The 27,345-nt window shown below is 35.6% G+C and overlaps 1 protein-coding gene across 3 annotated transcripts; it reads right to left on the bottom strand.

Moving 5' to 3' along the window:
- Window positions 1-1,185: 1,185 nt before the first annotated feature.
- Window positions 1,186-26,488, bottom strand: LOC114760057 (polycomb group protein EMBRYONIC FLOWER 2). 3 transcript variants are annotated; one of them, XM_028949309.1, is made up of 23 exons: window positions 26,170-26,488; window positions 25,820-25,913; window positions 24,742-24,851; window positions 21,447-21,594; window positions 21,092-21,147; window positions 19,361-19,466; window positions 19,066-19,225; window positions 18,904-18,972; window positions 18,256-18,395; window positions 18,010-18,072; window positions 17,796-17,917; window positions 16,740-16,804; window positions 14,137-14,189; window positions 13,981-14,034; window positions 13,837-13,896; window positions 12,948-12,994; window positions 12,736-12,857; window positions 10,791-10,917; window positions 8,078-8,126; window positions 2,578-2,661; window positions 2,311-2,390; window positions 2,052-2,141; window positions 1,186-1,613 (listed from the first exon to the last, which is right to left on the bottom strand). In XM_028949309.1, exons 3-23 carry the CDS (start codon window positions 24,774-24,776, stop codon window positions 1,493-1,495), a joined length of 1,851 nt encoding a protein of 616 aa, XP_028805142.1. In that variant the 5' UTR covers window positions 24,777-24,851; window positions 25,820-25,913; window positions 26,170-26,488; the 3' UTR covers window positions 1,186-1,492. The 3 variants fall into 3 exon arrangements, with proteins under 3 accessions (XP_028805142.1, XP_028805144.1, XP_028805143.1); XM_028949311.1 differs by having other exon boundaries at window positions 18,013-18,072; window positions 26,170-26,487; XM_028949310.1 differs by lacking the exon at window positions 25,820-25,913.
- Window positions 26,489-27,345: the final 857 nt, after the last annotated feature.

Raw genomic sequence — 27,345 nt, forward strand, 5'->3', positions numbered from 1 at the left:
TTTTTATAATAATTTAACAATTAATATTTTTGCTTACCTATTTACTATATCTTAATAACTATATATTATGATTGTTTTTTTTTTCCGGTGATAGTATAGTTTAATAATTACCAATATCTCTTTCATGTTATTTGCAACTTTAGTTATTGATTATACTTCATTAATTAATTTTTTGTATAATACTGCCCGAACCTTAATATAAAATTTAGTTGACTAATCTGAAAAAATTAAAAAAATTAGTTTAGTTAGCTATTTATTATAAATTGATGTTTTCTTTCTTAGAACACATTTACTAATCATATATTATTATTATTATTATTATTATTATTATTATTATTATTATTATTTGATGAAATTTTTAATATGTGCAACTACTACAAGAACTATTTTAAAAAAAATGAATAAATGTGAAAGATAAAATAGATTAAGACCTTATATTTATGACTAAATAAAAAATCAAACAAATTTTTATAATATAAAACGGAGGTAGTATTTACAATCATGTTTTCCAAATTTTAAACTTCTTTAAATAAATGAATGAAAATGAGACCCCTTCTGCACGTTATTTACCATTTTTGTTTTATTCACTACACTCCATTTACTATTTATTATAATATTTTTGCAGTTAACCATGTTTTTCAAATTTCAAACTTGTTAAAATAAATGAATAAACTCCTTCAGATTATTTACAACTTTGTTTAATTAGTTTAGCAATTATCAACATGTTTTTCAAATTTCAAACATGGTAAAATAGATAACTTTTTTGTTTTTTTGTTTTTTTTTGCCAACATGCTAAATAGATAAAGGAAATCACCCCTTCCTCAGGTTAGCTATTCACTACATATAATTAGCTATTCACTACAATTAACAACCACATTGTTAATTAACTCGTGTTTATTGCATTGTACCTGATTTTGTTGGAACCATTGAACCCAATAAAGTCTCAAGATTTCTATTAGTTCAGCTGATCTGGCAGGAAGCAGTCCAGTTTCTTTGAAAAATTCCTTGATCTAAGTTTGATTATCATCTCAGATTAAACTTTACCAGTGTCTTCTTTTTTTTTTGGGTTAGAAACCAGGCGGGATTCCTTAACTGATAACTAGAGAATCTTGTTGAGACGTAGAGATCACTAAAGTGAATTTTATCTCTCCTAGCAAAACTTTTTCCATACACAACCTCAAAAAATAAAGCAATAAACCTCTCGGGATATGAAATATTAAGTGAAAATCACGAACAATTTTAAAGAATATTCATGTAACATGCACTGAAAAAAATTAAATTGCTCAACAATTTCCCAGCTCCCTATTTCAGAAAACAAGTTACCCTTGGACAAATTTTGATACAATTGTCTTGAAAAAAAGACACCAGGACGAAACACAAAAGAAATGAAGCAACTTCCATAACGGTCGGCTTGAAATTGTGGTTTGTATGACTCTTGCATTGGCCATCAGTTTGTCCAATTTAAGAGAAATGCTAAAAACAAAACTGACCTTTACCTATTAGGGTCTGAGTTCTCCCTCCGACATCGTTCAAGAATTAGATTACACTCATTCATGGTACGTGCATCTAGAAGACCATGATTCCAAAGTTTGATCATAAAGAATCTCCAAGACCTGCGAACATGAACATGACAGGTACAGTTTATTCATAGTCACAGGCAAGTATTTGTGACATAACGACTGCATTACCCTATATTTGTCTATTGCTTCATTCTCTTGCAAAAATGCTGTAATATACCAACGACGACAAATTATAGACTCCACTTTTTAAAACGAAGAGAGCCTATGATCAGCATCACTTGGAATATGGAAGATTAAATGGAACAAAATACTCATGGAACTTTGAAAATTTCCAGACTAATCTTTTGCATGTTAGAATAAGATCATAACTGCCAGAAGTTGTATTTGTTCAGTAAAGTTAAAAGACAATCTTGATAACAGCGAAGTCCACTACAAATTTTACCGGGCGGGGGGGGGGGGACACAGAAAAGTAGGGTGTGAATATCATATATGCAAAGCTGCAAACACCTCGGACACAAAAATGAAACTTACCAAGCTAGTGAAGTGGACCCGACAAGTTCAGGGGCATGCAGTTTACAGAAAGCTTCACAAGCCCATGGAATATGGCCATCAGCAATAACACTGCCAAAAAAAAAAAACATCTGAAACTAGAAAGTAGACACTTGAATGGACAAACATACCAACTTTCTCAATCTTAAATGATCTTTCTTTTTCGGGGGGATAGAAATGTTAAATGATCTTTGAGAATGAAGTAAAATTTGACTAAACCAAAATGGAAAGAACTTATTACCGCTGCTTCCGAACAAATGAGTTCCACATATGCATGATTTGCTTCTCATCTTTGGTCACATCAACAAAATTATCAAGCATCTGCAAATAACAAACCTAGATGAAAATTATGCGCAAAGGGAAAAACATCCCAATTTTCAAGCTGGATTCCCAGATGGTAAGCATTCCCAATTCTAAAAGAGTTTTCTTGTTCAACAGCAATCACAAGGAGCAACTTGACATCTATAAACTGACAACAATTGGTTATCCAGAATATAATTAAACATACCCTTCGATCTTCATAATCTGCCACATCATCATCAACTTCATCTTCACTATCTTGATCTGATAGAACTTGTTCAAGTGCCATTGGCTTTAAAAGTGAAAGAGAAGAAAGATGAACAACAAATCTAGTGGACATGATAACAGTCAAAGAAAATTTAAACATATAATTCAGATATCACCAGGAAAACATTTTTTCCTTTTCTTCTTTATTCTTTTTTAAGATGAAATCTAATGATTAAGAATATTGTCCCATCTCCAGGTTACCACAGTTCATGGCAACAACCTAGAATTATTTTAAAAAGAAAACTGTAGAATATTGTGCGAGATTTTAGGAGATTAACAGCAGATATGGTTGAGAGTTTTGTGGAATTTTATTTCCTGTTTTCATACGATTGTAATCACACAAAATCAGGCCATCATGATCGGCCTTGTATCCTCTCTTTGTATATATATGTGTTCGATCAATTCAATAATAGATAGAAGAATCATTCAACTCTTTCAAATATGTTACCATTGCTACATCGTATCTGTGAAGCTTATGGAGATGGGGAGAATGCATCTCAAATATTTGACCTCAAGGCGATGTTGTGGGACCTAAAGCAAGGTTCTCTTTCTTTGGGAGATTATTACCTTGCTAAAACTACCCTTTGGCAAGAGTTGGATCTCCTCATGATGATAGCCCGTGTTGTGCCTCTCATGCTGCTAGTAACAAGAAGATTGAAAAGGAACATTTGTTTGAGCTCTTAGCAGGACTGAACCCATCTTTTGATGATGTCCGGGGAAGGATTTTAAGTCAAGACCCCCTTTCCTCTGTTCATGGCGCCTTTGCTATGCTTCGTAGTGAGGACTCACGGAAGAAAGTCATGTTGAAAGGTGACCCAACACCTCGACCTTCCACTGTTGAACCATCAACTCTCGTTGTTCGCTCACATGATCAGCATCCTGGTAACACAAAACCCAGACTGAAATGTGAACATTGTCACAAGCAGGGTCACACCAAGGACACCTGTTGGAATCTCCATGGTAAGCCTGCTGATTGGGAGTGGAAAAAAGGCGAGGTCGTGGTTATGTGGCCGAAGTCTCACGTACTTATGATACGAGCTCCTCTAATTCGGGACATCAAGATGATCAACTAAGCAAAATCCTTGAACAACTGGCTGCTTTGGAAAACAACCACTAGCCTCGAAAGCAGCCGATTGCCATAATTGTTAAAGAGAGGTAATTTTTTCAAAGCATTGGCCACTATAAAAAGTATGAGTTCTGCGTAGTGTTGGATAGTTGATTGCAGTGCCTTTGATCACATGACTGATGATATTACACTATTCTCCTCTTACACACCCACCACCACTTTACCCCCGTTAAAATTGCTGATGCCTCTGATTCTCAGGTTGCTGGTATTGCGAGCATTAAAGTCTCCGCCACGCGTACTTTACATGTTGTTCTCCATGTTCCCAACTTAAGATGTAATTTATTATCTGTTAGTTAACTTGCACAGGAAGAATGCCGTCATGCTGATTTTTTTGCTACTTATTGTATCTTTCGGGATCTATTGACGGGGACGATGATTGGTGTTGCTAGAGTGTTTGATGATCTTTACTAACTAGATGATTGTGTTGACCACCATGTTCCTTCTTGTAATAAAGTGTCTCTCCCTAGAACTAGTGACTTGGAGTTATGGCATAAACAGCTAGGACATCCTAATTTTCAGTATATGACTGAAATGTTTCCATCCATTTGCTCCAATAAAGATTGTTCTGAATTTCATTGTGATGCTTGTGAACGTGCAAAACACCATCGTACTACTTTTCCTAGCGTTCCTTATCATGCTTCTAAACCTTTCACCACAATACACAACGATTTGTGAGGCCCTACACGGGTTTCCGATCGAACACACTTAAAGTGGTTCATAAGCTTTATTGACAATCACACACGAGTGAGTTGGGTATTTCTACTAAAAGATAAAACAGATGTTTATCAAACATTCATTGACTTCTATCACATTATTCAAACTCACATTCAAGTTCTTCATACTGATAATGGCACTGAATATTTCAATCACCATCTTTCAACCTTCCTCAAAGATCATGGTATCCTCCACAAAAGCACTTGCCCGCACAGTCCTCAACAAAACGGTATAGCCAAGAGGAAAAATAGACACATTCTTGAAACAGCCAGAGCAATCATGTTTAGCAGCAATGTACCCAAATATCATTGGGATGATGCAGTCCTCACCACCGCCTTCCTCATCAATCGCATGCCCAGCAAACCCCTGTCCTATAAAACACCAATGCAAGTCCTTCATGATCACTACAATCTTCCATATTTAGAGAATACCCTACCTTTACAAGTGTTTGGTTGCACCACCTATCTTCATCTCCATCACACTCACAAACTTGATCCCAAAGTTGCACCAACTATGTTCATCTCCATCACACTCACAAACTTGATCCCAAAGCCGTCCTCTTAGGATACTCTGGAACACAAAAAAGGTATAAATGTTATGACTCTGCTTCCAAATGTCTCTATGTTACCTGTGATGTCACCTTCCATGAAACCATTCCTTTTTATTCCCAGTCCTCGCTTCAGGGGGAGCATTGGTGTGAACCTCAGATTGAAATAGCTAACATCGACCTTGGAGACCTAGTAGAACCTGAACTCCTCCTTGAACCACAACTTCTACTCGATCTCTCCCCAGTTCTTGAGGAACCTACTAGTGAGAAAGTGCCTAAAGATAATAAGGAAAACACTGATTCACGGGGAGATACCTTCAAGAATGTACAATTCCATACACAGAGACACAAGACAGGTAATGTTCCTCAAACACATGAAGAACGCCTTGAATCAGAACTGGAAGCAATTCCAAAAGAAATATAGAGTAATCTTGATAAGGGGCAAGTGCAGAGCGATCTTGACTTGCCTATTACCATCAAAAAACCCTCCAGAAGATGTACAAGGCATCCCATAGAGAGGTTTGTCTCCTATCAGGTCCTTACACCTGAATATGCTTCTTTTGTCTCTCATCTGGATGATGTTAGAATTCCAAATAACATCAATGAAGCCTTGGCTCACCCTAAATGGAGACAAGCTGTCATGGAAGAAATGAAAGCTGTAAAGGGCAATGATACTTGGGATGTAGTTGACTTGCCTAAGGGAAAGAAAGCAGTGGGATGCAAGTGGGTCTTTGCCCTGAAATATAATGCAAATGGCAGCCTTGAAAAGTATAAAGCAAGACTTGTGACGCAAGGTTTCTCTTAGGTGTATGGCATGGATTACACGGAAACTTTTACACCAGTGGCAAAACTGAATACCATTAGAATCCTCTTATCACTCGTTGCCAACCTAGACTGGCCACTGCATCAGATGGACATAAAGAATGCCTTCCTGAATGGTGAATTAAAAGAAGTATATATGAAGTTACCCTCGGGGTTTCCTGGACAAAAGACAAGCCAAGTGTGCAAACTAAGAAAGTCGTTGTATGGATTGAAGCAGTCTCCTGAAGCGTGGTTTGACAGATTTACTCAGGTTCTAAAAGCACAGGGATACTTGTAGGGACAAAGTGACCATACTCTGTTTTTTTAGACACGAGTGGGAAAATCAGAGTTGTTGTTGTATATGTAGACGACATTGTACTTACAGGTGATGACCTGGTGGAAATAGATCGGATTAAAGGAGCCCTGAACAAGGAGTTTCAGGTCAAAGATCTTGAAGAAATGAAGTACTTCCTAGGGATGGAGGTGGCCAGATCAAAAGGAGGGATCTATATCTCACAAAGAAAGTATATCGTGGATCTCCTAAAGGAAACTGGAATGCTAGGTTGTAGACCTAGTGATACTCCCATACGAGTTGATAAGATTGAGGATGATGAAGACCTGGGCAAAGCTGTTGACACAGGAAGGTATCAACGAATGGTGGGAAAACTCATATACTTATCTCACACTAGACCAGACATTGCTTTTGCTGTGAGTATCGTAAGTCAACACTCTCATGATCCAAAACAAAAGCATCTAAACAAGGTATACAAGATTTTAAGATACTTGAAGGCTTCACCAGGGCAAGGCCTCCTATTCAAGAAATCTGACCGAAGAAATGTAGAAATGTTTACTGATGCCGATTGGACAAGTGACCAAGATGATAGGAAGTCTACATCTAGATATTTCACCTTTGTTTAGGGTAACTTGGTTACCTAGCGTAGCAAGAAGCAAAGCGTAGTAGCAAGAAGCAGTGCTGAAGCAGAATTTCAAGCTATTGCTCTTGGGATTTGTGATGGCATATGGGTGAAACGAGTGCTTGAAGAACTACAGATGAGTGTGCAGTTAGCTATTAAACTTTACTCAGATAATATGGCAGCTATCAATATCTCACATAACCCAGTTCAACATGATAGAATGAAGCACGGAGAAATAGACAGGCATTTACAAGGGAGAAGATCGATGATGGTATAATTGATCTCAGGTATAAACCCTCAAAGGAGCAGACAGCTGACACTCTCATAAAAGGTCTCACTAGAGATAAGTTCAAATATCTTATAGGCAAGTTGGACATGATTGATATCTATGCTCCAACTTGAGGGGGAGTGTAGAATATTGTGTGAGATTTTAGGAGATTAACAGCAGATACGATTGAGAGTTTCGTGGGATTTTATATCCTGATTTTATTTCCTGTTTTCATACGATTGTAATCACACAAAATCAGGCTATCATGATTGGCCTTGTATATATATGTGTTTGATCAATTTAGTAATATATAGAAGAATCATTCAACTCTTTCAAATCTGTTACCGTTGCTACAAAAACCGTCAATGGTAAATATAATACAAGAAGAAGAAAAAATGCAGCAATCAATTAATCCCACCAATGTACCTGGTTTGACCTCATTACGCATGTGTCTAAGATTACTATTTTACAACACCCTAACAGATATAAATTAACATTTTTAAAATTAAATACTTGCTGTAAGAACTTGTCTTAAAACTCGGCCAAAAAAAAGTTGTCTTGAATCACATAAAATTAGCAAATGATATTTCATTGAAAGCAAAACTCGTAACAAAAAAGATTGTGGACATAGCATTCAGGAAAATTTTACAACACAGGCAGGACAGAAACAAACTTTTCTTTTATAGACAAGGAAATGGTGAATCATTGATCTTCCCCAATCAAGCTTTCTCTTTTCCTCCATCCAATGAACACGAATCTTCTCTATATAATTTTTTTTTAAATCACATTTGCCAACCGTCGATATTCCCTAATTTATTTAGCTTAAAACTAGCCCATGATTGACACTGTTATCTTTCTATTGCCCTTCCAGTTAGTATATCAACGTTTATGGATTATTTTAACGTCTTGAACAATAAACTAGTAATCTTATCCGCTAAAAAGCCTTGACTTGAAAATCAAATATGCCATTTGCAAATTTAAAGAAAACAAGGATGATTAGTAAATAGCTTAGCAGAAAAGAAAAAAGTTAAAGAAAACAAAAATAACATATGAAAGCCAGTCATTCATCACCTGGGCTCTGTGAGAGTGAAAGAACTGCCGTTTCCTCAGGAGGGCACAGCTGAAAAGATTTCAAAGAATTACATTAAAGTTATGATAACTGAGTTTTGTGTACAGCGATACTTATAACCACAAGTAGAAAAAAATAATCAGAACTATTTTGAAAATCATAGCTTGGAAAGACTAATCTTAGACAACCACACTTGATGAAAACTGGTTCTTGTATCATATATCCAGATGTGTAGCACACATCAATAATACAATTGAATTTGTAATTACATAAACTGCGTACTACCGACTACTGGCTACCGACAAATTTGACTGCTTCAGTCACAAAGTAAAAATTAATCTAGTGCAAAGCAGAATGACAATTTCGAAACTATGAAGTGACAGCCTGTAAATAATTTTATTCACTAATTTAAAAACCAGATCAGACTGGCAAACTCAGAAAACTAGTGAACCAATTTTTGGACCGATCTGACACAACTTTTAAACTAAGCTACGGTGAAGCTTCAAGAGTCGCATACAACCAAAGCTTCATTATCCTACATTTTTCCCAGCGATTTGGAATAATTTCCCAGCAACACGGAGGCAGGTTGAAGAGATTTGTTCGGACACAAAGGGACTTGGTTCTCTTATAGCTATTTTCCACCAGTTTGCTCTTTATACATACATACATACATATATATATATATATATATATATATATATATGCTTCAGCTTCTTGAAGGAATAAAAGAATAAGGATGAGGTTTTTTATAATATGATAGATCAGTGTGTGAGAGAGAGGATGTGAGAAGAAAGACATAACTTTGTTTGACTCTCTATTGGACAAAAACACAACTATTCAGAAGAGGCAATTACATCTCTTTTTCATTTCACACAACTTCACGGGACCCAGCGTCAACAGATTTAGCCCCAACGTTTATGCATTCAACAAAGTTTCTAACCAATTACAGTGTCAGTAGACCATTCTCCAACCCAGAACATAGCAATAACAACTCATTAACCTTGAACTTCAAATTTTTGAAGGCCCAAAAATAAAAAAAGGAAGCAAGTTCAGTGCCGAAGAAAGAAAGAAAAGCCGTTCTGAAAGGATCACAGATATTGCAAGCCAAAAAGGCTAAGATGGATCACATGGTGGCAGAAAATGTTTTAAGCAGTTGATTATACAGACGCCTCAGATCCTTCCACATGCATTCTCCTTGCACCAAATCTAGATCCAAGGGGGCAACAAAACTGCAGAATCATTAACCATGCTTGCTTCTTATTTATTTACTCTCTCTCTTTTTTTTTTTGCAATTCTGAATCTCAATCCTTGTCATCGCTGAATTGGATGCCATGGAAGAAAGACCGTCAGATTAGCTGGAAGTTGAGGAACAGTGTTGTACTGAGTTAAATTTCACAGGCTAAATTGTAATTGAGGCAAAACTACAAAGACTAAATGATTAAATTTCTATTTGTAATTTTTGAATTAAACATAGGTGAATACTGTAGCTCTTTTACCCACAACAGAGAGAGAGAGTTGGACTGTTGATTGAACGGAATATTGAAGATGAAAGGTGCTGTAAGATGCTTAAACGAAAATATGCTTTGCTCTGACCCGAGTACTCTATCTCATTTACTAAACTCGAGATGAGAATTGATGGTAATAAACGAACTAACTATGAAATTGATGACACAAACTACGAACATGGAGCCATAAAACCAGAGATCGTATAACCACCACCCCTCATTTCCTCTCCAAACAGCACTAACTGTGGAATAAAATGTTTTCTATGTTTTGTCGGACTTGGGTACAAATTAATCTGGTACAAATGTTTGGGATGCAAGAAGAATGGCAAAATGATTGTGAGAGCGTAGAGTTCTTTCTGCCATTATCTGTATCTGGCTGGAAAGCAATGCTAAGACGTGGTAATTGGGATTCTAAATGTCTTATGGAAAAAGGGCATTATCTCTGGTATACTGTTGCTTAAAGGGAATCTGTTTGACTATTATAAATAGAGATCGGTCAGTTTGGTTATCTGCTTAAATTCAAGAGTAATATCCTTTATGGGTTTTCTTGTTCTTTGCTTTCTCCTCTTATAGGTTGCTTTTAGTCCCTCCTTTCACGTAATCATCTTTCTTTTTAAATAAGTTTCTTATTCCACAAAAAAGAACAATAAAGAAGGAAAAAACCATGCAGAAGCCATGAGACTTTGATGGAGATTTGGTAGCAAGGGACATAAAATCCCACATTGACTGGTATGGAATGCTTAATGGAATATTTAAGTGGGTTGATTCTCTCACATCAATAGCTAGCTTTTGGGGTAGGGATCCGCATCCTATTTAGGTATCCATCGATCGGTATTAGGGTCAGGTAGTTGTTAGTTCCAGAAAAGGCTACCAATGAAGGGCTCTAACCGAAAAGGAGGCAAAGTGAAGAGCCCTGAATTGCAACTGCCAGTATGTTGGCTTTCCATGGGGAGCAAATTGTTGGAGACTTGATAGCATAGGATATCAAGTCTCACATTGAGTGGCATGGGGTGCTCAGTGAGATATTTAAATGGGTTGGTTTTATAGCTAGCTTTTAGGGCAGGGTACCCCATCTCACTTAAGTTAGTTTGAAAAATTGTCCATTATATTGAACAAGATGATAGTCATCCACAATTGAGGAAAAATGTTTGAAATAAGAAATAAATAGGCCAGAAAGCATGAAACATGGGAGCAGGCCAGGAGAGCATACTTTCGTGGATCAGAAAGCTCAACAGATAGCTTTCTTGTCTTTGCAAACTGTAGAACCGCAGGAGTCCCAAGATTATTTTCAGATACTGATTGGACATATGGGTCTGGATGCATATGCCCCAAAAACCCTGCAAGGTAGAAGACAGTTGACATGTCATGAACAGTAGGTAGCATCAATGCTGGTATTTGCAATAGTAAATGAATAGCTAAAATACAGATTTCAGAACCTAGCACGGATTAGTATTGGGTCCAAACAGGCATGTTACTATTATTATCCTCAATGAAATACAAAATTTTCTAGATAAAAATATTAAGCAAAGTAGCAGCAAAGACAACAAATGTTTTCTTCATTGTGGAGTAGCCAAGTCCAGTGGCTACAAGAGGTCATATGTCAACAACAAAGCTTTATCCTTTTAGGTTGGATCGGGTACATGAATTGCACAACAACAAGAGCTTATACCATGAGTATAAATTTACATTGGATTGATTATTGAAATAACATTATCAATAATAAAATTAGTTTAATTCTAGCTCCAAGCGTGAGCAAAGCAAAGGCCCATTATACATTGAGTTTAGATTTAAATTTTAAATGAGAAAACAGGGAACTATGAAAATTGAACTCTTAACTACTAGGTCATCAAGGCTCTACTGCCAAGCGAAGACCACATCAAAGCAAAAGCTTAAGCTGCAACCAAGGCCTAAGAATAATTTTATTATAACCTAATCATAATCCATTCAACTTATCACCATTCTCATAGCCTAATTACAATCCACCCAACCCCTCCTCTATTTATAAGGCTAGGGACCCATTAACTAACTCTAATAAACTCTCTTCCTTTTATTACAATTACATATCAATGCCCCCCCTTTTTCTCCCCAGGAGACACGTGCAGAAACGTCAAGGTAGCCTAGTCATTACATTAACCCATGTATTACAGTAGATAGTTGTAACCGAGAGTTGCACTGAAATTTGTAAGTTTCTAATGTTCATAGAAGTATTCCAGCCACTAGTGTACTGAGTCTTCATCAAATGAGATTGGGACTTTACCAATTGACCCATTAAATTTCTAGACCTTCCCCCTTCACACAGAGAGAATTATCCTTTTCTTCCTTAATTTTACCAGCTGGAACGATAGTTGACACTCCTGGCCGAGTAAAGAGCTTCTGAGCACGACATGCACCTCTCCTCTTCCCTAAAACTTGCATATCTATCAACACTTGGAATCGCATAGCTATGTGAAACAGATGCATTTTTGACTCTGCTTCCCAATTAAGGAACAGTGTTTTGAAGCAAGTTATATTGAGAATCAAGTTACATTATTGATACACAGAATAGGAAAAGTAAAGGAAACCCACTCTAAAACATCTTTACTTCCCCCATCTATAAAGATATCATATAGATACCCTGACTACCTTTTCCCTACTATTTACTCAGGTATCCCCTAATTCCCTTCACTATTCCTGTTTCCCATATATCAATCTTGATACATATAGAATAGGACCAGAAGACTACAGGGGACACAAACTGGACTGCGAACTAGAAGACTGCAAGTCATGCGAACTAGACTTGCTACTACAGTATCATGAAGTGCCTCTATTTTATTGTACCATGATTAAACCTAGGACACAATAGGTTTATAAGCAGAAACCTAAGCTATCTCTGGTACCATATCCTGACTAATTCTAATATCTCAGATTTATTCTTCTTTGATAGGATATGATAAGATATAACATAAGATATAATATGCATATCTAATCCGAGGATATACATGATTAAAGAAATAACAAAACATAATATAAAATAAACATATAAAAATTAATAATTCATGCCTCTCAACAAACTCCTAAACAAGCACCATGATAACAATATATTGACCCCTTTTGCGATTTTGAGAGCATCAGATCAATAACTCATACGGCTAATACAGCTTAAAAAAGTTGCATACCATCAGCCTTCTCCAAAAGCTCATCTTCTGCAGGGAAGTCAGATCCTACAAGAAGTGAATGCACACGCTTTTCATTTTTAGAAGCTAAGGACTTCGGTCTTCTACGCTTAAGTGGCTTTGCACTGCAAACATTTAAGAGTTCAACATACTTTTACTTTAGAGCATATACCAGACCAACAAAATTTCAAAGCAGAATAAGTTCAGTAGCTAACCAAAAGAAGAATGTTTGTAACTTCGGATCAACACCATCGGCAATCATCTGGCATAAAAAAGCATCTCACAGTTAGCTTTCAAGGTCTAAAAGAATAAAGGGGGAGGGCCTTCACATCACACCTTTATGTTAAAAGGTTAAACTGTTTCAGAAGTTTTTTTCTGATTTCTTAACAACCGCATACGTTCTCCTGGAACCTCCCTGGGTCCCCATCTAAATGTTGCAAACTACCATCAGTACAGTTAAGCTTTTGAGTTTAACGGATCCTTAATATAAGAACTATATAACTAATTTGTGGATATTAGGAAAATTGGAGTTAGTTATCTGTAACTATCAAGAAAATTGGCTAAGTTAATTATCTGTAACAAATGTGTATTGGTTTTCTTAGAAAACCCTTTCTAACCATATGCATTGTAACTACCCTTTGATGGAAGCATCCTTACTATATGCAATCAATAGGAATACTTGGGGAAAAATTATAAATTTGGAAGACAAAACAGATTGAGATCTTATATTTCTAACTAAAACAAACCTCTTGTCTAACTCCTATATTTAGGACTAAAGTTAGTATCATTCCCAAACTTTTAGAGGAGGGACAAAAAAGTCATCCACTAAACTTTTAATATATGTATAGGTATAGATAGCATTAAAAACGTCATAATTAGTCTTCTGATAATACATTTAGCTTGGTTTCCAACTATTTCACTCCCCATTTTTCTAAACATGCTTATGCCTCACACTTGCCAACAACCCTGAAGCCACCAACCAACCCCTGGAAAATTGAAGATGAGGGGAAAAATCCACATGGGGAGGGGTTCAGACAAAAAGAATTATATCCGATTACACACTAATGAAAATATTTTTAAAAAAGGGGGGCCAAGATATCTAACCTCAGATCTCCAGATATCAGTTTTCACAGAGACATTCACAGCAAGAAATTCATCTGATTGCTGCATGATAATCTATGGTTTAATATTGATCATTTAATATAGCAACTGCTTAGAAGGCATGCAAGAATTGTGTAGAGAACTGACCCAAAATTCAAAGCTGAAGAGATCATGAGACGACGGCAAGTGACATTTTAGACCCTTGAAAAGGTTAATAATCAATAAGTCAGAAGCATGAAAAATGGTTTCCACTTATTCAAATAAGCTTAAACAAGAGAAGTCAAGACCCAAGAGTAGGGAAACCTTAAAGCTGGCACATTTAACCAAACAGAACGGACAGGAGAAATCTTCAGTGACTGCACAAAAAAAAAAAAAAAAAAAGACCTTCTAGTTGTTATACCAGGTGGAAACCAGAAAGATGTATATTAATAATAAAGGAAAACAAAACAATGTAATACAATATAACTTGTGGACATCCAAAACTAGGGCCCGTTTGGCATGCTGGAAATGATTTTGATGGAAATAGAAATGGATACAAATATGAGGTTTAAAAGTATGTTTGGTACGTTCATGGAATTTTTAATGCAAAAGTCCAAAATACCCTTGATATTAAAAAAATAAAAAAGAAAGCCCTCAAAAGCAAAAAAGCTCTCCCCCACTATCAACCTCCAGGATGAAGCCACTAAATCTGAATGAGAAGTAAATTCACCAAAAAAAGATCAGATCTATCACAATTATTAAGAAGAACAGCAACAGAACTCCTTTGTAGCAAAGTTAATTAAAATAAAGAGATTAAAAATCACAGCAGAATGGCAGGGAAAAAAACCAGCCAACCGGGGGGAAGAGGAGCTCACATTTCTCAAACAGTTTGATCTACGACCTTCATGGAATCCATTATTGATCCAAGAAGATTATTTCAAAAAAGAAGTAGATCAAAGAGACCAGGATGTCGTGGATCTCAAATGGTTCAAAAGGTGGGTCTGTTGCTTCATCAGTGAGGAGGTCATACTTCTCAGTCATTGAATAACGCCAAAGTGCTGAATTGTCAAAGCTTGAAGGAAGGACAGAGGAGTGGAAGACGTTGCTGACTATGAGAAAGTGGGAGAGTGAGAAGTTTGAGGAGGCAAGGAGCACCTGAACTCAGGAAAAGAAACGGAAAAGACAGTGGGAGAGCGACAAGTCGAAGGAGGCAAGGCATGCCCAAACTTAAAAGAGGCAAGAAATGGAAAAGACAGTGGCAGAGTGATAAGTCTAAGGAGGCAAGGAGCGGCCAAACTCAGAGAAGGAAAGAAATGGAAAAGATAAAGGTTGGTCGTCATTGCTGTAGGTTTGGTACTTGATACTACTGCCAAGTGAGTGCTTACTGTCAATTGGGCTTCCCATCGCCAGTCGTGGGGTGTGAAAAAGCTTGAAGGAAAGAAGGGAAGGGGCAAGAATGGGTTAGGTAGATATGGAATCCAATTCTTTGGGTTATAGGATGGAAGTCAATTGATTGGAATTGGAAAATTTTCCAATAGCATCATACCAAACAAACATTGTGATCCATTTCCATGTTGCTGAATTCCAGCATGCCAAACGGACACACTCAATGCTATGAAAAGACATGAAGGATTGTGTAAGAACCACTCGATCCAAAAATTAATCTATATTTGTTTTCTTTCTTTTTTTTTTAATTGTTTGGAGAAAAGAAAATAGTCAATAGCATGGAAATAATTACAACACGAGGAAAATGAATCCTCCAACATCATGAAACATTACCAAATCCCTTTAAGGAATTAGCTGAAAACAAACACAACCCAACATTCCACAAGACATTCTACGAGGCTTGAAGTATGCAAACATGGATAAAACATATATTACCCTCCTTAACTTACAAAACTTAGGAAAACTAAGATGAATTACCATGCTAATTAGTCAAATAAACACAACACATCAAAGTATCACAGTCTCAAAAGCTTAAGCATTTAGATAGAACCAAGTTAACTTTGAATATCACAAACAGAATAAATCAAGAAAGCTTTTTACCATTTTTCCTCAGATAGTGAGGCTTCCAGATTCTTGATTGAAAACTAGATTTCCTCTATCACTATATTCGGCAAAAATGCAAATACGATCTTTTTAATAGAAAAGTAATTCATGAAAAGAGAAAAAATACATCAATGGAGGACAGCAAACCTTACAAACCAATGGGGAAACACTAAACAATGGTTAACTCAACAGAGTTTGTCAACCCCGTTGTAAATCAATAAATGGAAAAAAGCCCCCCAAACACTGTCAGTAGCGGAATAAAATAAACCGTCTTCCAAAGAAGAAGAGACTGCGGGAATTTCTAACTAGAATTATTGCAGTCTGTTCTAACAAAATAGACTACAAAAGAAAATAATCACAAGAATAGAGTTGAAAAATGCATTAGAGTAATCTAAGGCAGCCATTTGTCATGTTTGTCCAAAGGTAAAGCAGCTGTTGCTCTTCCCAAGCTTGGGGCCCAAGGACGATGGAAATGTAACACAATATGCATAAAATTAACTGACTCATTAACATTCACAGATACATTACTCTAAGTGGCGACAGTCAAGGCTGTCCATTCTGCTTTTATGCATAAAATTGATCAATCAAATCTTGAAAAATGAACCAAAAATTCAAAATTTCAGGACATCAAATAATCACATACTCTTGAATGTCATTTTATATATGGGATTAAAAAGTTAAAAAAAAAAAAAAAAAGTTCCACAACAATTGGTATAATCTTAAGTTCAATTTAAAAAGCACATATAGAAAACATTCACCCTTCAATCTATTTGAAAAATAATGATGATTTAACAGATCTATAAGTTATTAAGCAAAAAAAAAAAAAAAATCATGCATATCAACCAGAAGGAGACAGAGAAAGAAACCATCCACATTACCTTCTGTTCTCTGCAACTTATTCTGGTAATACCTGTAATTAAATATGACATTTCCTTCCCTCAACCTGGACCAAACACGAAGGCAGGGATTAAAATGCAGACCACATTTAATACTAGATTGTATGACAGATTTAACAACTGTTTTTTTTAATATATATTTCATTATAAAGGAAGAAATAATACAAATGAAGCGGACAAGATAGCTTTAAGCACAACAGAGAAAGAAAATAAAACAAGACAAACAACTAAATATGAAAACATTCTCTTATCCCTCTCCATGTCCACCAAAGGAAACCCCTTTAATGAAATAGCTGAGCTAAACATCAAAGTCTCAACCAATCACTAAGGACAAAGCATTTTCCCCTTTAAAAAAAAAACAGAAAATTCAAAATTAGATATGCACCAAAGGACAGCGTGTGAAGCACTGTCATGAAGCTTGGACCCTTCTTATCCTGCCAAAAACTCAGAGAACACTCAAGAAACAAGCATATACAAAACATGAAAAGGGCAATCACAAAATGTATTTGATATCAGAATGTTTTCTCCACCTTTTTGTCGATTTCCTACTTTTCTTCCAACCATCAAATTGATTTTTAAAGCAATGAGGACACTCAAGAGCAAAGATTATGCAAACACGTGGAAAGGCAATCACAAAAAGCTTTAAGCGATAATAAACTCCAAAATCTAGAAAGAAATAGCATTTACAAAAACATATCAATCCACCTCAACAACAAGATTGTGCCAACATATTGGAAGCAGGACACCGTGGTGTCCTCAAAGCTGTAATGTCCTCAAAGCTGCTTCTCAACGAGAAAAACATGAGATAGGAACATTGGGATATGAATGTCACAAATATTTTTCTATATTCAAGAGTTCCGTCTATGCTAGAGACATAATAAAAATCAATCATGAGATTCTAGCTAACAGCTAAAGCATTTAGACAAAGTAGTCCTCAACAAAAATAATTACAAAGAACCGAGAATCAAGGACACAAAACTCTCAGCAAACCAAAAGAGCTTCATGGTAACAGATGCCTAGAAGAAATTTGAAATTTACCGCATGATATGAGATAGTGATGAAGATGGTACTTCATCGCCCACATATGTATGATAGTGAGATTTTTCCTTAGCCCCAAACTCTTCTGCAGAAACTATCATTTGAATTTGCTTTGAAACCCTCTTTGAGAACACAGAATGAAAAAGGAACAGACAGCAGTCAGTCTCCAAAAAGTATTGTTCTGTGGACAAATAATACTTAAGATAGGGCAAACCACATTTTCAGAGTTACAGGGAACTTGAATGGAAACACGCTTGTCCTCATTTAAAAAATCTGACTGCAACAAAAAGAACATAGCAGTTTATTACAACCATTCTAATTAGGACACAGAAATAATCAGGATTGAAATCGATTCTTAGACAAAAGAACATAGTCCTGACCCATAGCATAGCCTTTAACTAGCACAAGACGAAGCTGATGAAAAACAGTGCTTAACATTATCAGTTTTATACAAACGTACCTTCAAAAAACAAGGAAGAAAATCAACAGTTGACATGATCTCAGCTCGCTGCCCCAAATTAAAATTTGGAGAGCTCTCCCACGTCATATAAAGTGATTCTAGAGATACTTTTCCATATAAGCAGTATCCTTCAGCTTTTGCTGCCAAGTTCAGAATGAAATGCAATTGGAAGAAGATTTGTGGTACAAAATAATATCAACATACTAAGGTCCACACAAAGCTCTTTCCTACTGCCACTAATTTTATGTTTAAGAATTTGGAGATCTAAAGCCGTCTAATGTTGCATAGTTTGAAAGTATGGAGCATCTAGCACTACGTACATAATATCAGAAAAACCAAGCTTTGATTGAAGCAAAAGGGTAACTTACTCTCCCTAAGGGATGCCCAAATTCTGACCAACTACACGAATCCATGGGCAAGGAGGCATCCTTGGAGTTCTAGCATTTTAAAGGATATTCAATGGGGATAGGAAACTGTGGAATATTTGGGAAAGTCGTGACTGGGAGAAAGGAGACCCAATAGACAAAAGAGGCAAGTTTCTTATCAATGTCTATGTAGTGTTTTTTTCTTTTTTGGGACATCAAGGCATAAGTGCAACTAATCTTTCTTTTTTTGGGACCAAAAAAAAAAAATTAAAGCATATCTCACATGCAAAAGAAGTAAGATCCAAAGGCACCATGCTCGTACTGCCTCCAATTGATGAATTCAAGTTTTCCACTGCAAATTAATAGTTATAGAAACTAAATTGAGCACCCAACCAAAACATAAAATAGATATTCTCATCTCATATAAACACAAGCATATGCATACCAGAGCTGATGAATAGAATAGCAAGTGTACGAGATTTAGCTTCCACAGCTAGCTTACTAACTTCAGGGAGCGTAAAGTTTGCTTGGACTTGAGAACTCCCATCAATGCCAGGGCAGTTGCGAAACATGCAAAGCCGACTGATGCTATATGTAGCAGAATACTTTTCGTTTGGGAATAATTCATAACAAAGTTTGTGCAGCAAAGAAAAAGAATATTAGTGTGGAAGTATTACACCCAAAAAACCGAGTTAGCATGAAAGCACAAAACAGTTCTGCTTAAGTGGAACGATTACTACCTCTGCAGCTCCAACATCAGAAACCAATCTTGCCAGAAAGATATACAAAGGAAAGACAGTCTGGGTTTCAGTCACAGTCCGTGACAGCGAAATTGTCATTTGTATTCTATCCAAATGATTTATAATCTTGTTAGCATCTCAAAATTGATATTTACGTTCAAATACAACCCAAGAGAAGAAGACAGCAGAAAACCAATGCACCATGCTCATGTAATCACTTAATAAGTTTATTCACGCATATCTAAACATAACATATTACATGCTGTCATCCAGAAGCAGATAGGGGAAGAAGCATTGCAATGCGGATGCAAAAGTAATTTACATATAATCATGATTTCAACAACGTACTTTTAATCTTGTGAGAATTTCCGTAATTTTAAACGTGTTGAAATGAATTTATGAGGGGCATATTTTTCCAGTGATTATATTACCATAGGGACTAGGATTTATTGGTGATTAGAGAAGATCAAACAATTTGCTGAATTTTCGCCTTGTATTCCTCTTGATTATGAGCTTCAAACATGTACACACCCAAGTGTATAGAAAGATGCAATGAAAAGTAAATTATTTACACTGCTTCAATGGTTCAAACATACAAAATTCAGAAAAACTTGCACTAAGAAAACTTAATTCTGCTATCATGACAAGTTCTGAACTAGTTAATTACTGATCATGAGCTCATCCTCACACAAGGCAGATGGACATAAGATTTCAGACACTGATTTTGCCTAGAAAAAAGAGTTTATTGGAAAAAAGAAACGAGCAATTCAAAACAGAGGACAAGAAGTTCTCCCAAACAAAGGAGTAAAATTACTAAATCAATAGGTCAAAAGAGCTTTCCCATTATCTGTAAACCCAAAAGGGGCAACCACCTGAAAAGATTATTTGCTCAAACACACAGAGGCCATGAAAATAACTCTGCCAAACAAGATGACTACGAAGGTTGCTGGTATTTTGATAACACAAAACTGTGCCAGTGTGATTTATTTAGCAGGGTCTTGACTTCTTTGATTAATTGGAATACAAAAAATCTCAACCAAATGTTTCTTCCATTACATTTTCAGGAGAGAATAATTTTTGTTGTCCCTAAGGGTTTAATCCGAATACTTTTTAGGATGTATCCCTTACTGGAAAGCTTTCTTAAGCATAGAGTTTAACCCTTTTTTCTCAGCTCTGGGATGACTACTTGTCCTCCATTTTTGTATTGTTTCAATAATTTTTTAACCTGTAAACAAACAGTAGAGTTCTTTTATTTTTGGCCATGAAAGCTTCACTGATAGGAGCACACTAATCCACAATCCTTTACACACCTACAGTGGAAGGAATAAGAGGCCAAGGATAGAGGGAAATGGTGGGAGAGTGGCTGACCAAGTCAACTTAGAAGTGGGTTAGGACATTAAATGATGTGAGGATAAGCAAGTGCAAAGGCAGCATGTAACAATGATGAAGTAGTGCTTAGAAGGTTATATTATTCAGTCATGCATTTTACATTAGAAGTAAATACATGTAGGGACATAGCAGTAGGCCATTGGTGTTGATTTATTATTGTAATAAGAGATTCTTCATTGGTGTAACTTTTATATAAAAAAAATTAAGGGAGATGAAAGGTGATTTTTTCCATACTTTTTCATAAATGACAAAAATAACTAAGTACGCCATACAATTGAGAAACATCCGCCAAAGAAAAGGAAGCAAGTGAGAAGAAGAAAGCCCGGATATAATAACTTTTACCTCCTCTTGTGCCTAGCCTTTATCCTGTACTGCAGACACCTTTGGAGAAATGATGGCTGCACAAGATATGTATTCTGTTAGACATAGAACAGCTAATGACATTCTATAAAAGAAATGATAGTTTGAAGGACAAGAAATCAGGGAAAAGTTGGTCAAAAAAACATTTTACTGAAGAGAAAGATGTGCATGAAGGGAGCAAAATAAATTATCCTAAAAAACTAAAAGAACGAGTGTAAGATTTTCAAGGAAACAATTAACCTTGTGATGAATACAATATATTATAAGAAAATTGAAAAATAATCAGATAAATTACTATTCGAAATAACAGATCATTATAGCCAATACAATGTAGTACATTGCTTATAGCACGTCGCTGAAGAATGTTGTAGAACTCTACAGGCTTGCAATAAACTGCAAGACTCTCTTCAGCAGCAACCTCCTCTTCTGCAGATAAATGACCTCGAGAATCTAGGCGGCACATTTGATCACTGCTTCTAGAACAGCTGCAGGGACAAACAAATATGCATTGGCTGTGCCACACCCTTAATTGAAAAGAAAATTATGGATATCTCACATGCACAGGAAACTACAACTCAAGGCAAGGGTACACATGCAAAATCTCCACAGTGCTAGGCATAATGTGCAGAAGGAGCTTTTTCCAATAAAGCAAGTTTTATTAGAATCATAGAAGAATACAAGGAAACAAAAAAGATTTACCATAAAACAAAAACCATAAAAAATAACTGGGCTAACATGAGAAACATCAGCATGGTTAAGGGCTATCATTATACCTTACAAGTCATTGCCAACAAAATGTTCAAAAATATAGTGGTTCACAACTTCTCTGACCTAGAATAATCACTTTAAAAAGCTTTCATACAAACATGTAACAAGGACAACGTTTCAGAGAAAAATCAACATGATCATATTATGGGTTAGAAACTACCAAGTCTACAACCGCCATAGCCCTAAAACACTCTTTTGACATTTTCCTTTTGCAAACACATATCCAATACAACCCAATTATTTCGGATTCAAACAATGTCTGAACCCAAATGAGGAGTCAATCTTCCAGCATTGTATTTTCAGCCTGTAAGGCTCAAACCTGAGACCTTACTTAAGGGCAATTGAATCCTTACCACTCAACCTAACTGACGCTAGTATCATACTCCTAATAAAGTCAACAAAACAACTCAACCAAAACTTGGGGTCAAAACATTAACTTTTGCTCTGTTTAATTTCTGATCCTTAAATCAGACTTTAATTTTAATGTGCATTATTACTCTTATACAAGATTAATTTCCTAACCATATTATGGTGCATTGCTCAAGAAAGGAATAACTATAATGACTATTCAAAGAAGCTCAAATCGGGCTTTTCTTCAGAAGACTGATTAGCTGGCTTCTGAGATAAAGCCTTGCCAATAGCTGATTTATCAAAAGCAAAAGAAGCCTGTTTTTTATTTTACGCACAAGTATACCCTTCATCACATTTCAAAACAAAAAATAGTGCCCTTCCCGCACTGTGCTCTTTTCTTCTCCCAGTTCCAATCTAATTAGGAACCAATGACAAATCCAGAAAGGATTTGTGCCATATGACAAAGGAAATTTCCCAGCCATACATAAAGTCAGCAGCATGTGGATTGAAAACAAAAAAGACAGAAGCGAGGAGTCTTTGCTCCGGTCCAATTCCTCAGATCTAGCACACTTTTTACCACACAAACTGTTTTCAATCTCCTCTGCACTTCCCGTGACAAATTTGAACAGATCAGAAGCAGATTTATCAAAAAAATTCAGTAAACCCAGGATTTACCTTGCTTTTACAAAAGAAAATTTTGAATAGAGCAGATTAGACACGGTGACCGCATTAAATATTACCTCCTAACAAGCAGTTCACATGCATCAACGTCTAAAACAGAAACACCAATGATCATGATCAGATAAGGATCTGATGAAATAAAATTGTTTGCCACCACAAGTTGAATAAAATTTACCTTACTGAACGAAAGGCGAGAGAAATGGAGGAGAACGGGATACTAACGCCTGTCTGCAATCGATTATTTCCCCTATTTAACTCTTCTGCTCTCTTCAAATAATCTAATTTGAAGAGGAATAACAGGTAAAGAGGAGGAAACCTGAAGACCTAGCTTGAAGGGCCATTGAACCTAGCAAACCCTATGACCTAACCTACACCCAATAGAGCAAATATCTGTCCTCTTTCTATCTTGCTTAGCTTCATGCCTGTGGTACTTATACCCTTCACAGTTCAGGCCATCACATGCCGCCTTACAGAGATACTAATTTTTTTAATAATTAACTAATATTATTTTGTATCACACATTGAGTTTATTATTTAGTAATATGTGCTTTTATAGTTTGGATGAATTACTTTATTCTTCTCCAAAAGATGCCCAAATTGCACAACCTTCTCCATCAGGAAGATATACACAAACAACAAGACTTGTCCCAGTAGGTGAGGCAGCAAGATATACACAAGCCTTGCCAAAAAAAAAAGGAGAGAGAAAAAAAAGGAAGATATACACAAGCGTCCATTTAAACCAAAAGATCATGAACTAACTGAGGAATAATATTGCTTTCCTTTTATAAAAAAATAAATCCTCTTAGAAAATGTATCTCTCAGACTTATATTGAAATGTTACTTATTTCATGCAGAGCAACATAGATGTAATTTATTCTAAATTCCAAAAAGGTATTACATTACTACTTCGTACATTTTACACATAATAAATATAAGGGTAGTTTAGTCAACATATATGCCATTGTATATTATCCTCTGCTACAGAGAAGCCTATTGTAGCCCATACTTTTGGTTTAGGGGAATGAATGTGATTTTTCAAATCAAAGAGGAGGGACATGTAAAATTGGGCCTCTCTCAGGGGAAAAAGAGTAACTTACCATTGTAGTTTTACATAAATAAATAATTTCAAAATTCAAAAGACCCATACTGATCATAATATCAAAATGTAGATAACTGTAACTTCATATAAAAGCTTTATTAAAAAGGTAAAAAAAAAAAAAAAATTTATCAGCCCATACAAATTGATCCTTGATTGTTTCAACGCAATTTGTATCTAAATCTTTATCTCCCTTTCCAACGTTACACTCTTTTTCTTCATTTTTTTTTTTTACTTAATCCATTTGTAAATTTATCACCACTATAACGTCACTTGAATAGTCACCTCCACTCCAAGAAATTAGAAAATCCTAGCAAATTCCAACGTTTTAGGCAGTGACTTATGGTGAAGATAGATCATCAACGTTATGGCAAGGGATGAAGAACAAGAGAAATTAAATCTAGCTAAAGATACATAGCCATAAAATTTCTATTCAAACAGTAAGATTTGTTATGCTGGTAAAAAAAAAGTCGTTTTAACAAACCATAGTATTCTAATATCCCTTTTGTATTTATTCACAGGAACTTTCAAATTAATTTGAGGAAAAATAATTTAATTACATTGTCTTGACATAAAAAAAAAAAAAAAAAGCTTGAGGGTCATGATAAGCAGGATTTATACAAATATAAGGAATACTGCTGATTTATGAGACTGGTGTAAAGCATGTGATAGCAAAATGTCTCAACCCCAAAAAAAAAGAAGGGAAAAGACAAGCTTTATCATTAAGAGAACATACGAGGTCTCACGCGCCACAACAGGTATGCCTGGCATTCTTTGCGAACAATTCTTAGATATATTTCATATTGTCTAACATTTAAGTATTTGAAATTTTCACCAGCAATCAACCTGCAAAACAAAATGGGGCCAGAAATCATCAAAGCCATTATAGCCATTATAAAATAGTAATGATTCCAAAATCACAGATTAAGCAATAATAGATCACAAAACCCTAATTACTTGAGACAGTTGCACAACTACTGATCCAAAATAATACATATATGCATGCTTTTAGTTTACAAACACCATTTAATTTGAAAAGATTAAGGAACCACAGTGGCAGAAAAATAACATCGAATACCCATGAAAAGCAATGTCAAGTGTACCCTGTTTGCATGAGGAGGTAGACAATAAAAAGTTAAATGAATGACCAAGCGACAAAGTAGGGAAGAAATGAAACATATGATCAGAGCGTAGCTGTGATCAAGCTAAGAGATGGACAGGAAAAGAAAAGCAAACAATCACAGTGTAGTAGAGGGGTGACAGAATCATGCATTTGTATATGATTAAAAGGACTCCAAAAGCTCCTATGTCCAACTGATGTAGACTTGCATAAATTCCAATGAATATAAATACAAAATTGAGAATCCGTTTAAACTGCCACATGAAAAAATCACAACTTCATAACATCTTTAGTTACCCCGCCCCTCCAGGCATAACAAATAATTGTGTAATTTTTTCTGATGTTTGGCCAGTCCAGTTCTTTTCTTATATGATATGGACTTGTTATGAAAACAGAGAAGCCTTTCCTATAATCCCATGTTCTTCAAGAACACTGCTCTCGTTGGAATTGTCCCCTTCAAGCGAAAATATGTCAGTCATTGCCGATTTTAAGTTTTCAAGATCAATGCAATCAGGCAAGAACTCAAACAAGCACTGCATGGATAGTGGTTAAACAAGAAAATAGTATCGCCTACGACAAGCCCATAACATAAGTCATAGAACAATATGTAATGAAAAGTAATTGACTTTGGTAGTTGGATGAGCAAGAAGAACTGCCGTTTATTAGAGTGAAAGGGATAAGAAAGGGAACGTACGCAGCTTAGAACAGATTTTGAAAGCCAATGAAAATCCTTCCTCTATTCTCTCTCAGTAATCTCTGCCTTCTTTCTCTGTATTCTCCTTCCCTTTCTAGTTATAGTAGAAAATGAGTTATAGGTAAAAGGTTCGCAAGAATTCACCACAAACCAATTTGTTTTTTTTTTTAAACAAAAAAAAAAAGAGGGACAAATTGGAGGAAGAATAGAAAGACTCAAGCTAATAATTATTTTCCATCCACATTAAAAACCAAGAAAATCAACGGCCTTTTAGAGAGAAGTTGGAAAAGAGGTGAGAAAAAAAGAGCAGATTGCAAAAGAGGCAAATGGGTGTAAAGAAAAGTAAATACCAGCAGCTCGTCGATGATAGGAAGCTTCCATGTTCAACCTCTCAAAATTTGCTCACGCAACATGCGCAGGGGAGTAAAGGGGTGGTGAATACAAGTGAAGGGAAACACAGTACAAGTTGATGCACAGTGCGGAAGAAGAGCGTAGAGAGGGTCCCCCGAGAGAGAAAGGGATGGAGTAACAGAGGGAAGAACACAAATTTGGAAAGTGAACCGAATGCACAGTCACACAGGCCAGCTCAAGCTAGGGCTTAACGGGGCGTCTGCTGTTTAATGCGGTCTATCAAATTTGTTTCCGTTAAATCGAAGAATGACTCGTCTACTAGTTTCCTTTTTTTCGCCAATCAAATCTGAAACAAATTTTTCAATCTCTAATCTTATTTTTTTGACCAGATTTCAATCTCTAATCTAATTTAATTTGATGAGATGATTGATGATTTGATTGGTATTTTTTCTGTTGGTATTAAATGCACAGTGAACCAGACCAGCTAAGGCTAGGACTTAATTGAACGGTTCTTCAAGTCGAACTAACCAAAACCAGAGCCAACGGCTTTGGGAGCTCCAACGAATCATTTTTTCCCGAATAAAATAGGAAGCAAATTCTCAAGTCATCTAATTTAATTCTTACATATATTTATTATTTACTTCTTTTATTACCCATAATAATTATAATATTATCGTGTTGTTACTTATGTAAGAGATGAGATCATGAGAGAAGCTTGTTACACTTTCTCCCTGCTTTGGTTTATAAATAATAATTGGAAAAATCTCAAAAAATTATTTAAAAAATGTGTTGTCATTTACTTTTTAAATATTATTAATTATTATTAAAATATAATAAATAAGACTGATTTGAAATTTTGAAATTCAAAGGTATTTTTTTGATTCTCCCACAATAATTTTCTGAATAATAAAAATTGTACTTATAATTTGTTGATTTGTGAAAAAAAATTGCACTAGTAGTTAATAATTTGATTTTCACTTCACATACATCTAAACTAATTGAGTCCATGAATTTAAAATAAATTAACATCAATCATATTACATATGATATATATTTATATAGAAGCGTTATATGCATAATAATTTTTTATTTTTACATTGACAATAAATAAAGTTTATCCCATCATTTTTTTTTTTTTAAACAAATTGTATTTTGTTCGCATGCATATTAATCCT

The sequence above is a fragment of the Neltuma alba genome, unplaced genomic scaffold, assembly GCF_004799145.2.
Source record: "Neltuma alba isolate B1F8T4 unplaced genomic scaffold, ASM479914v2 tig00010929_pilon, whole genome shotgun sequence".
NCBI classification, from domain to species: domain Eukaryota; kingdom Viridiplantae; phylum Streptophyta; class Magnoliopsida; order Fabales; family Fabaceae; genus Neltuma; species Neltuma alba.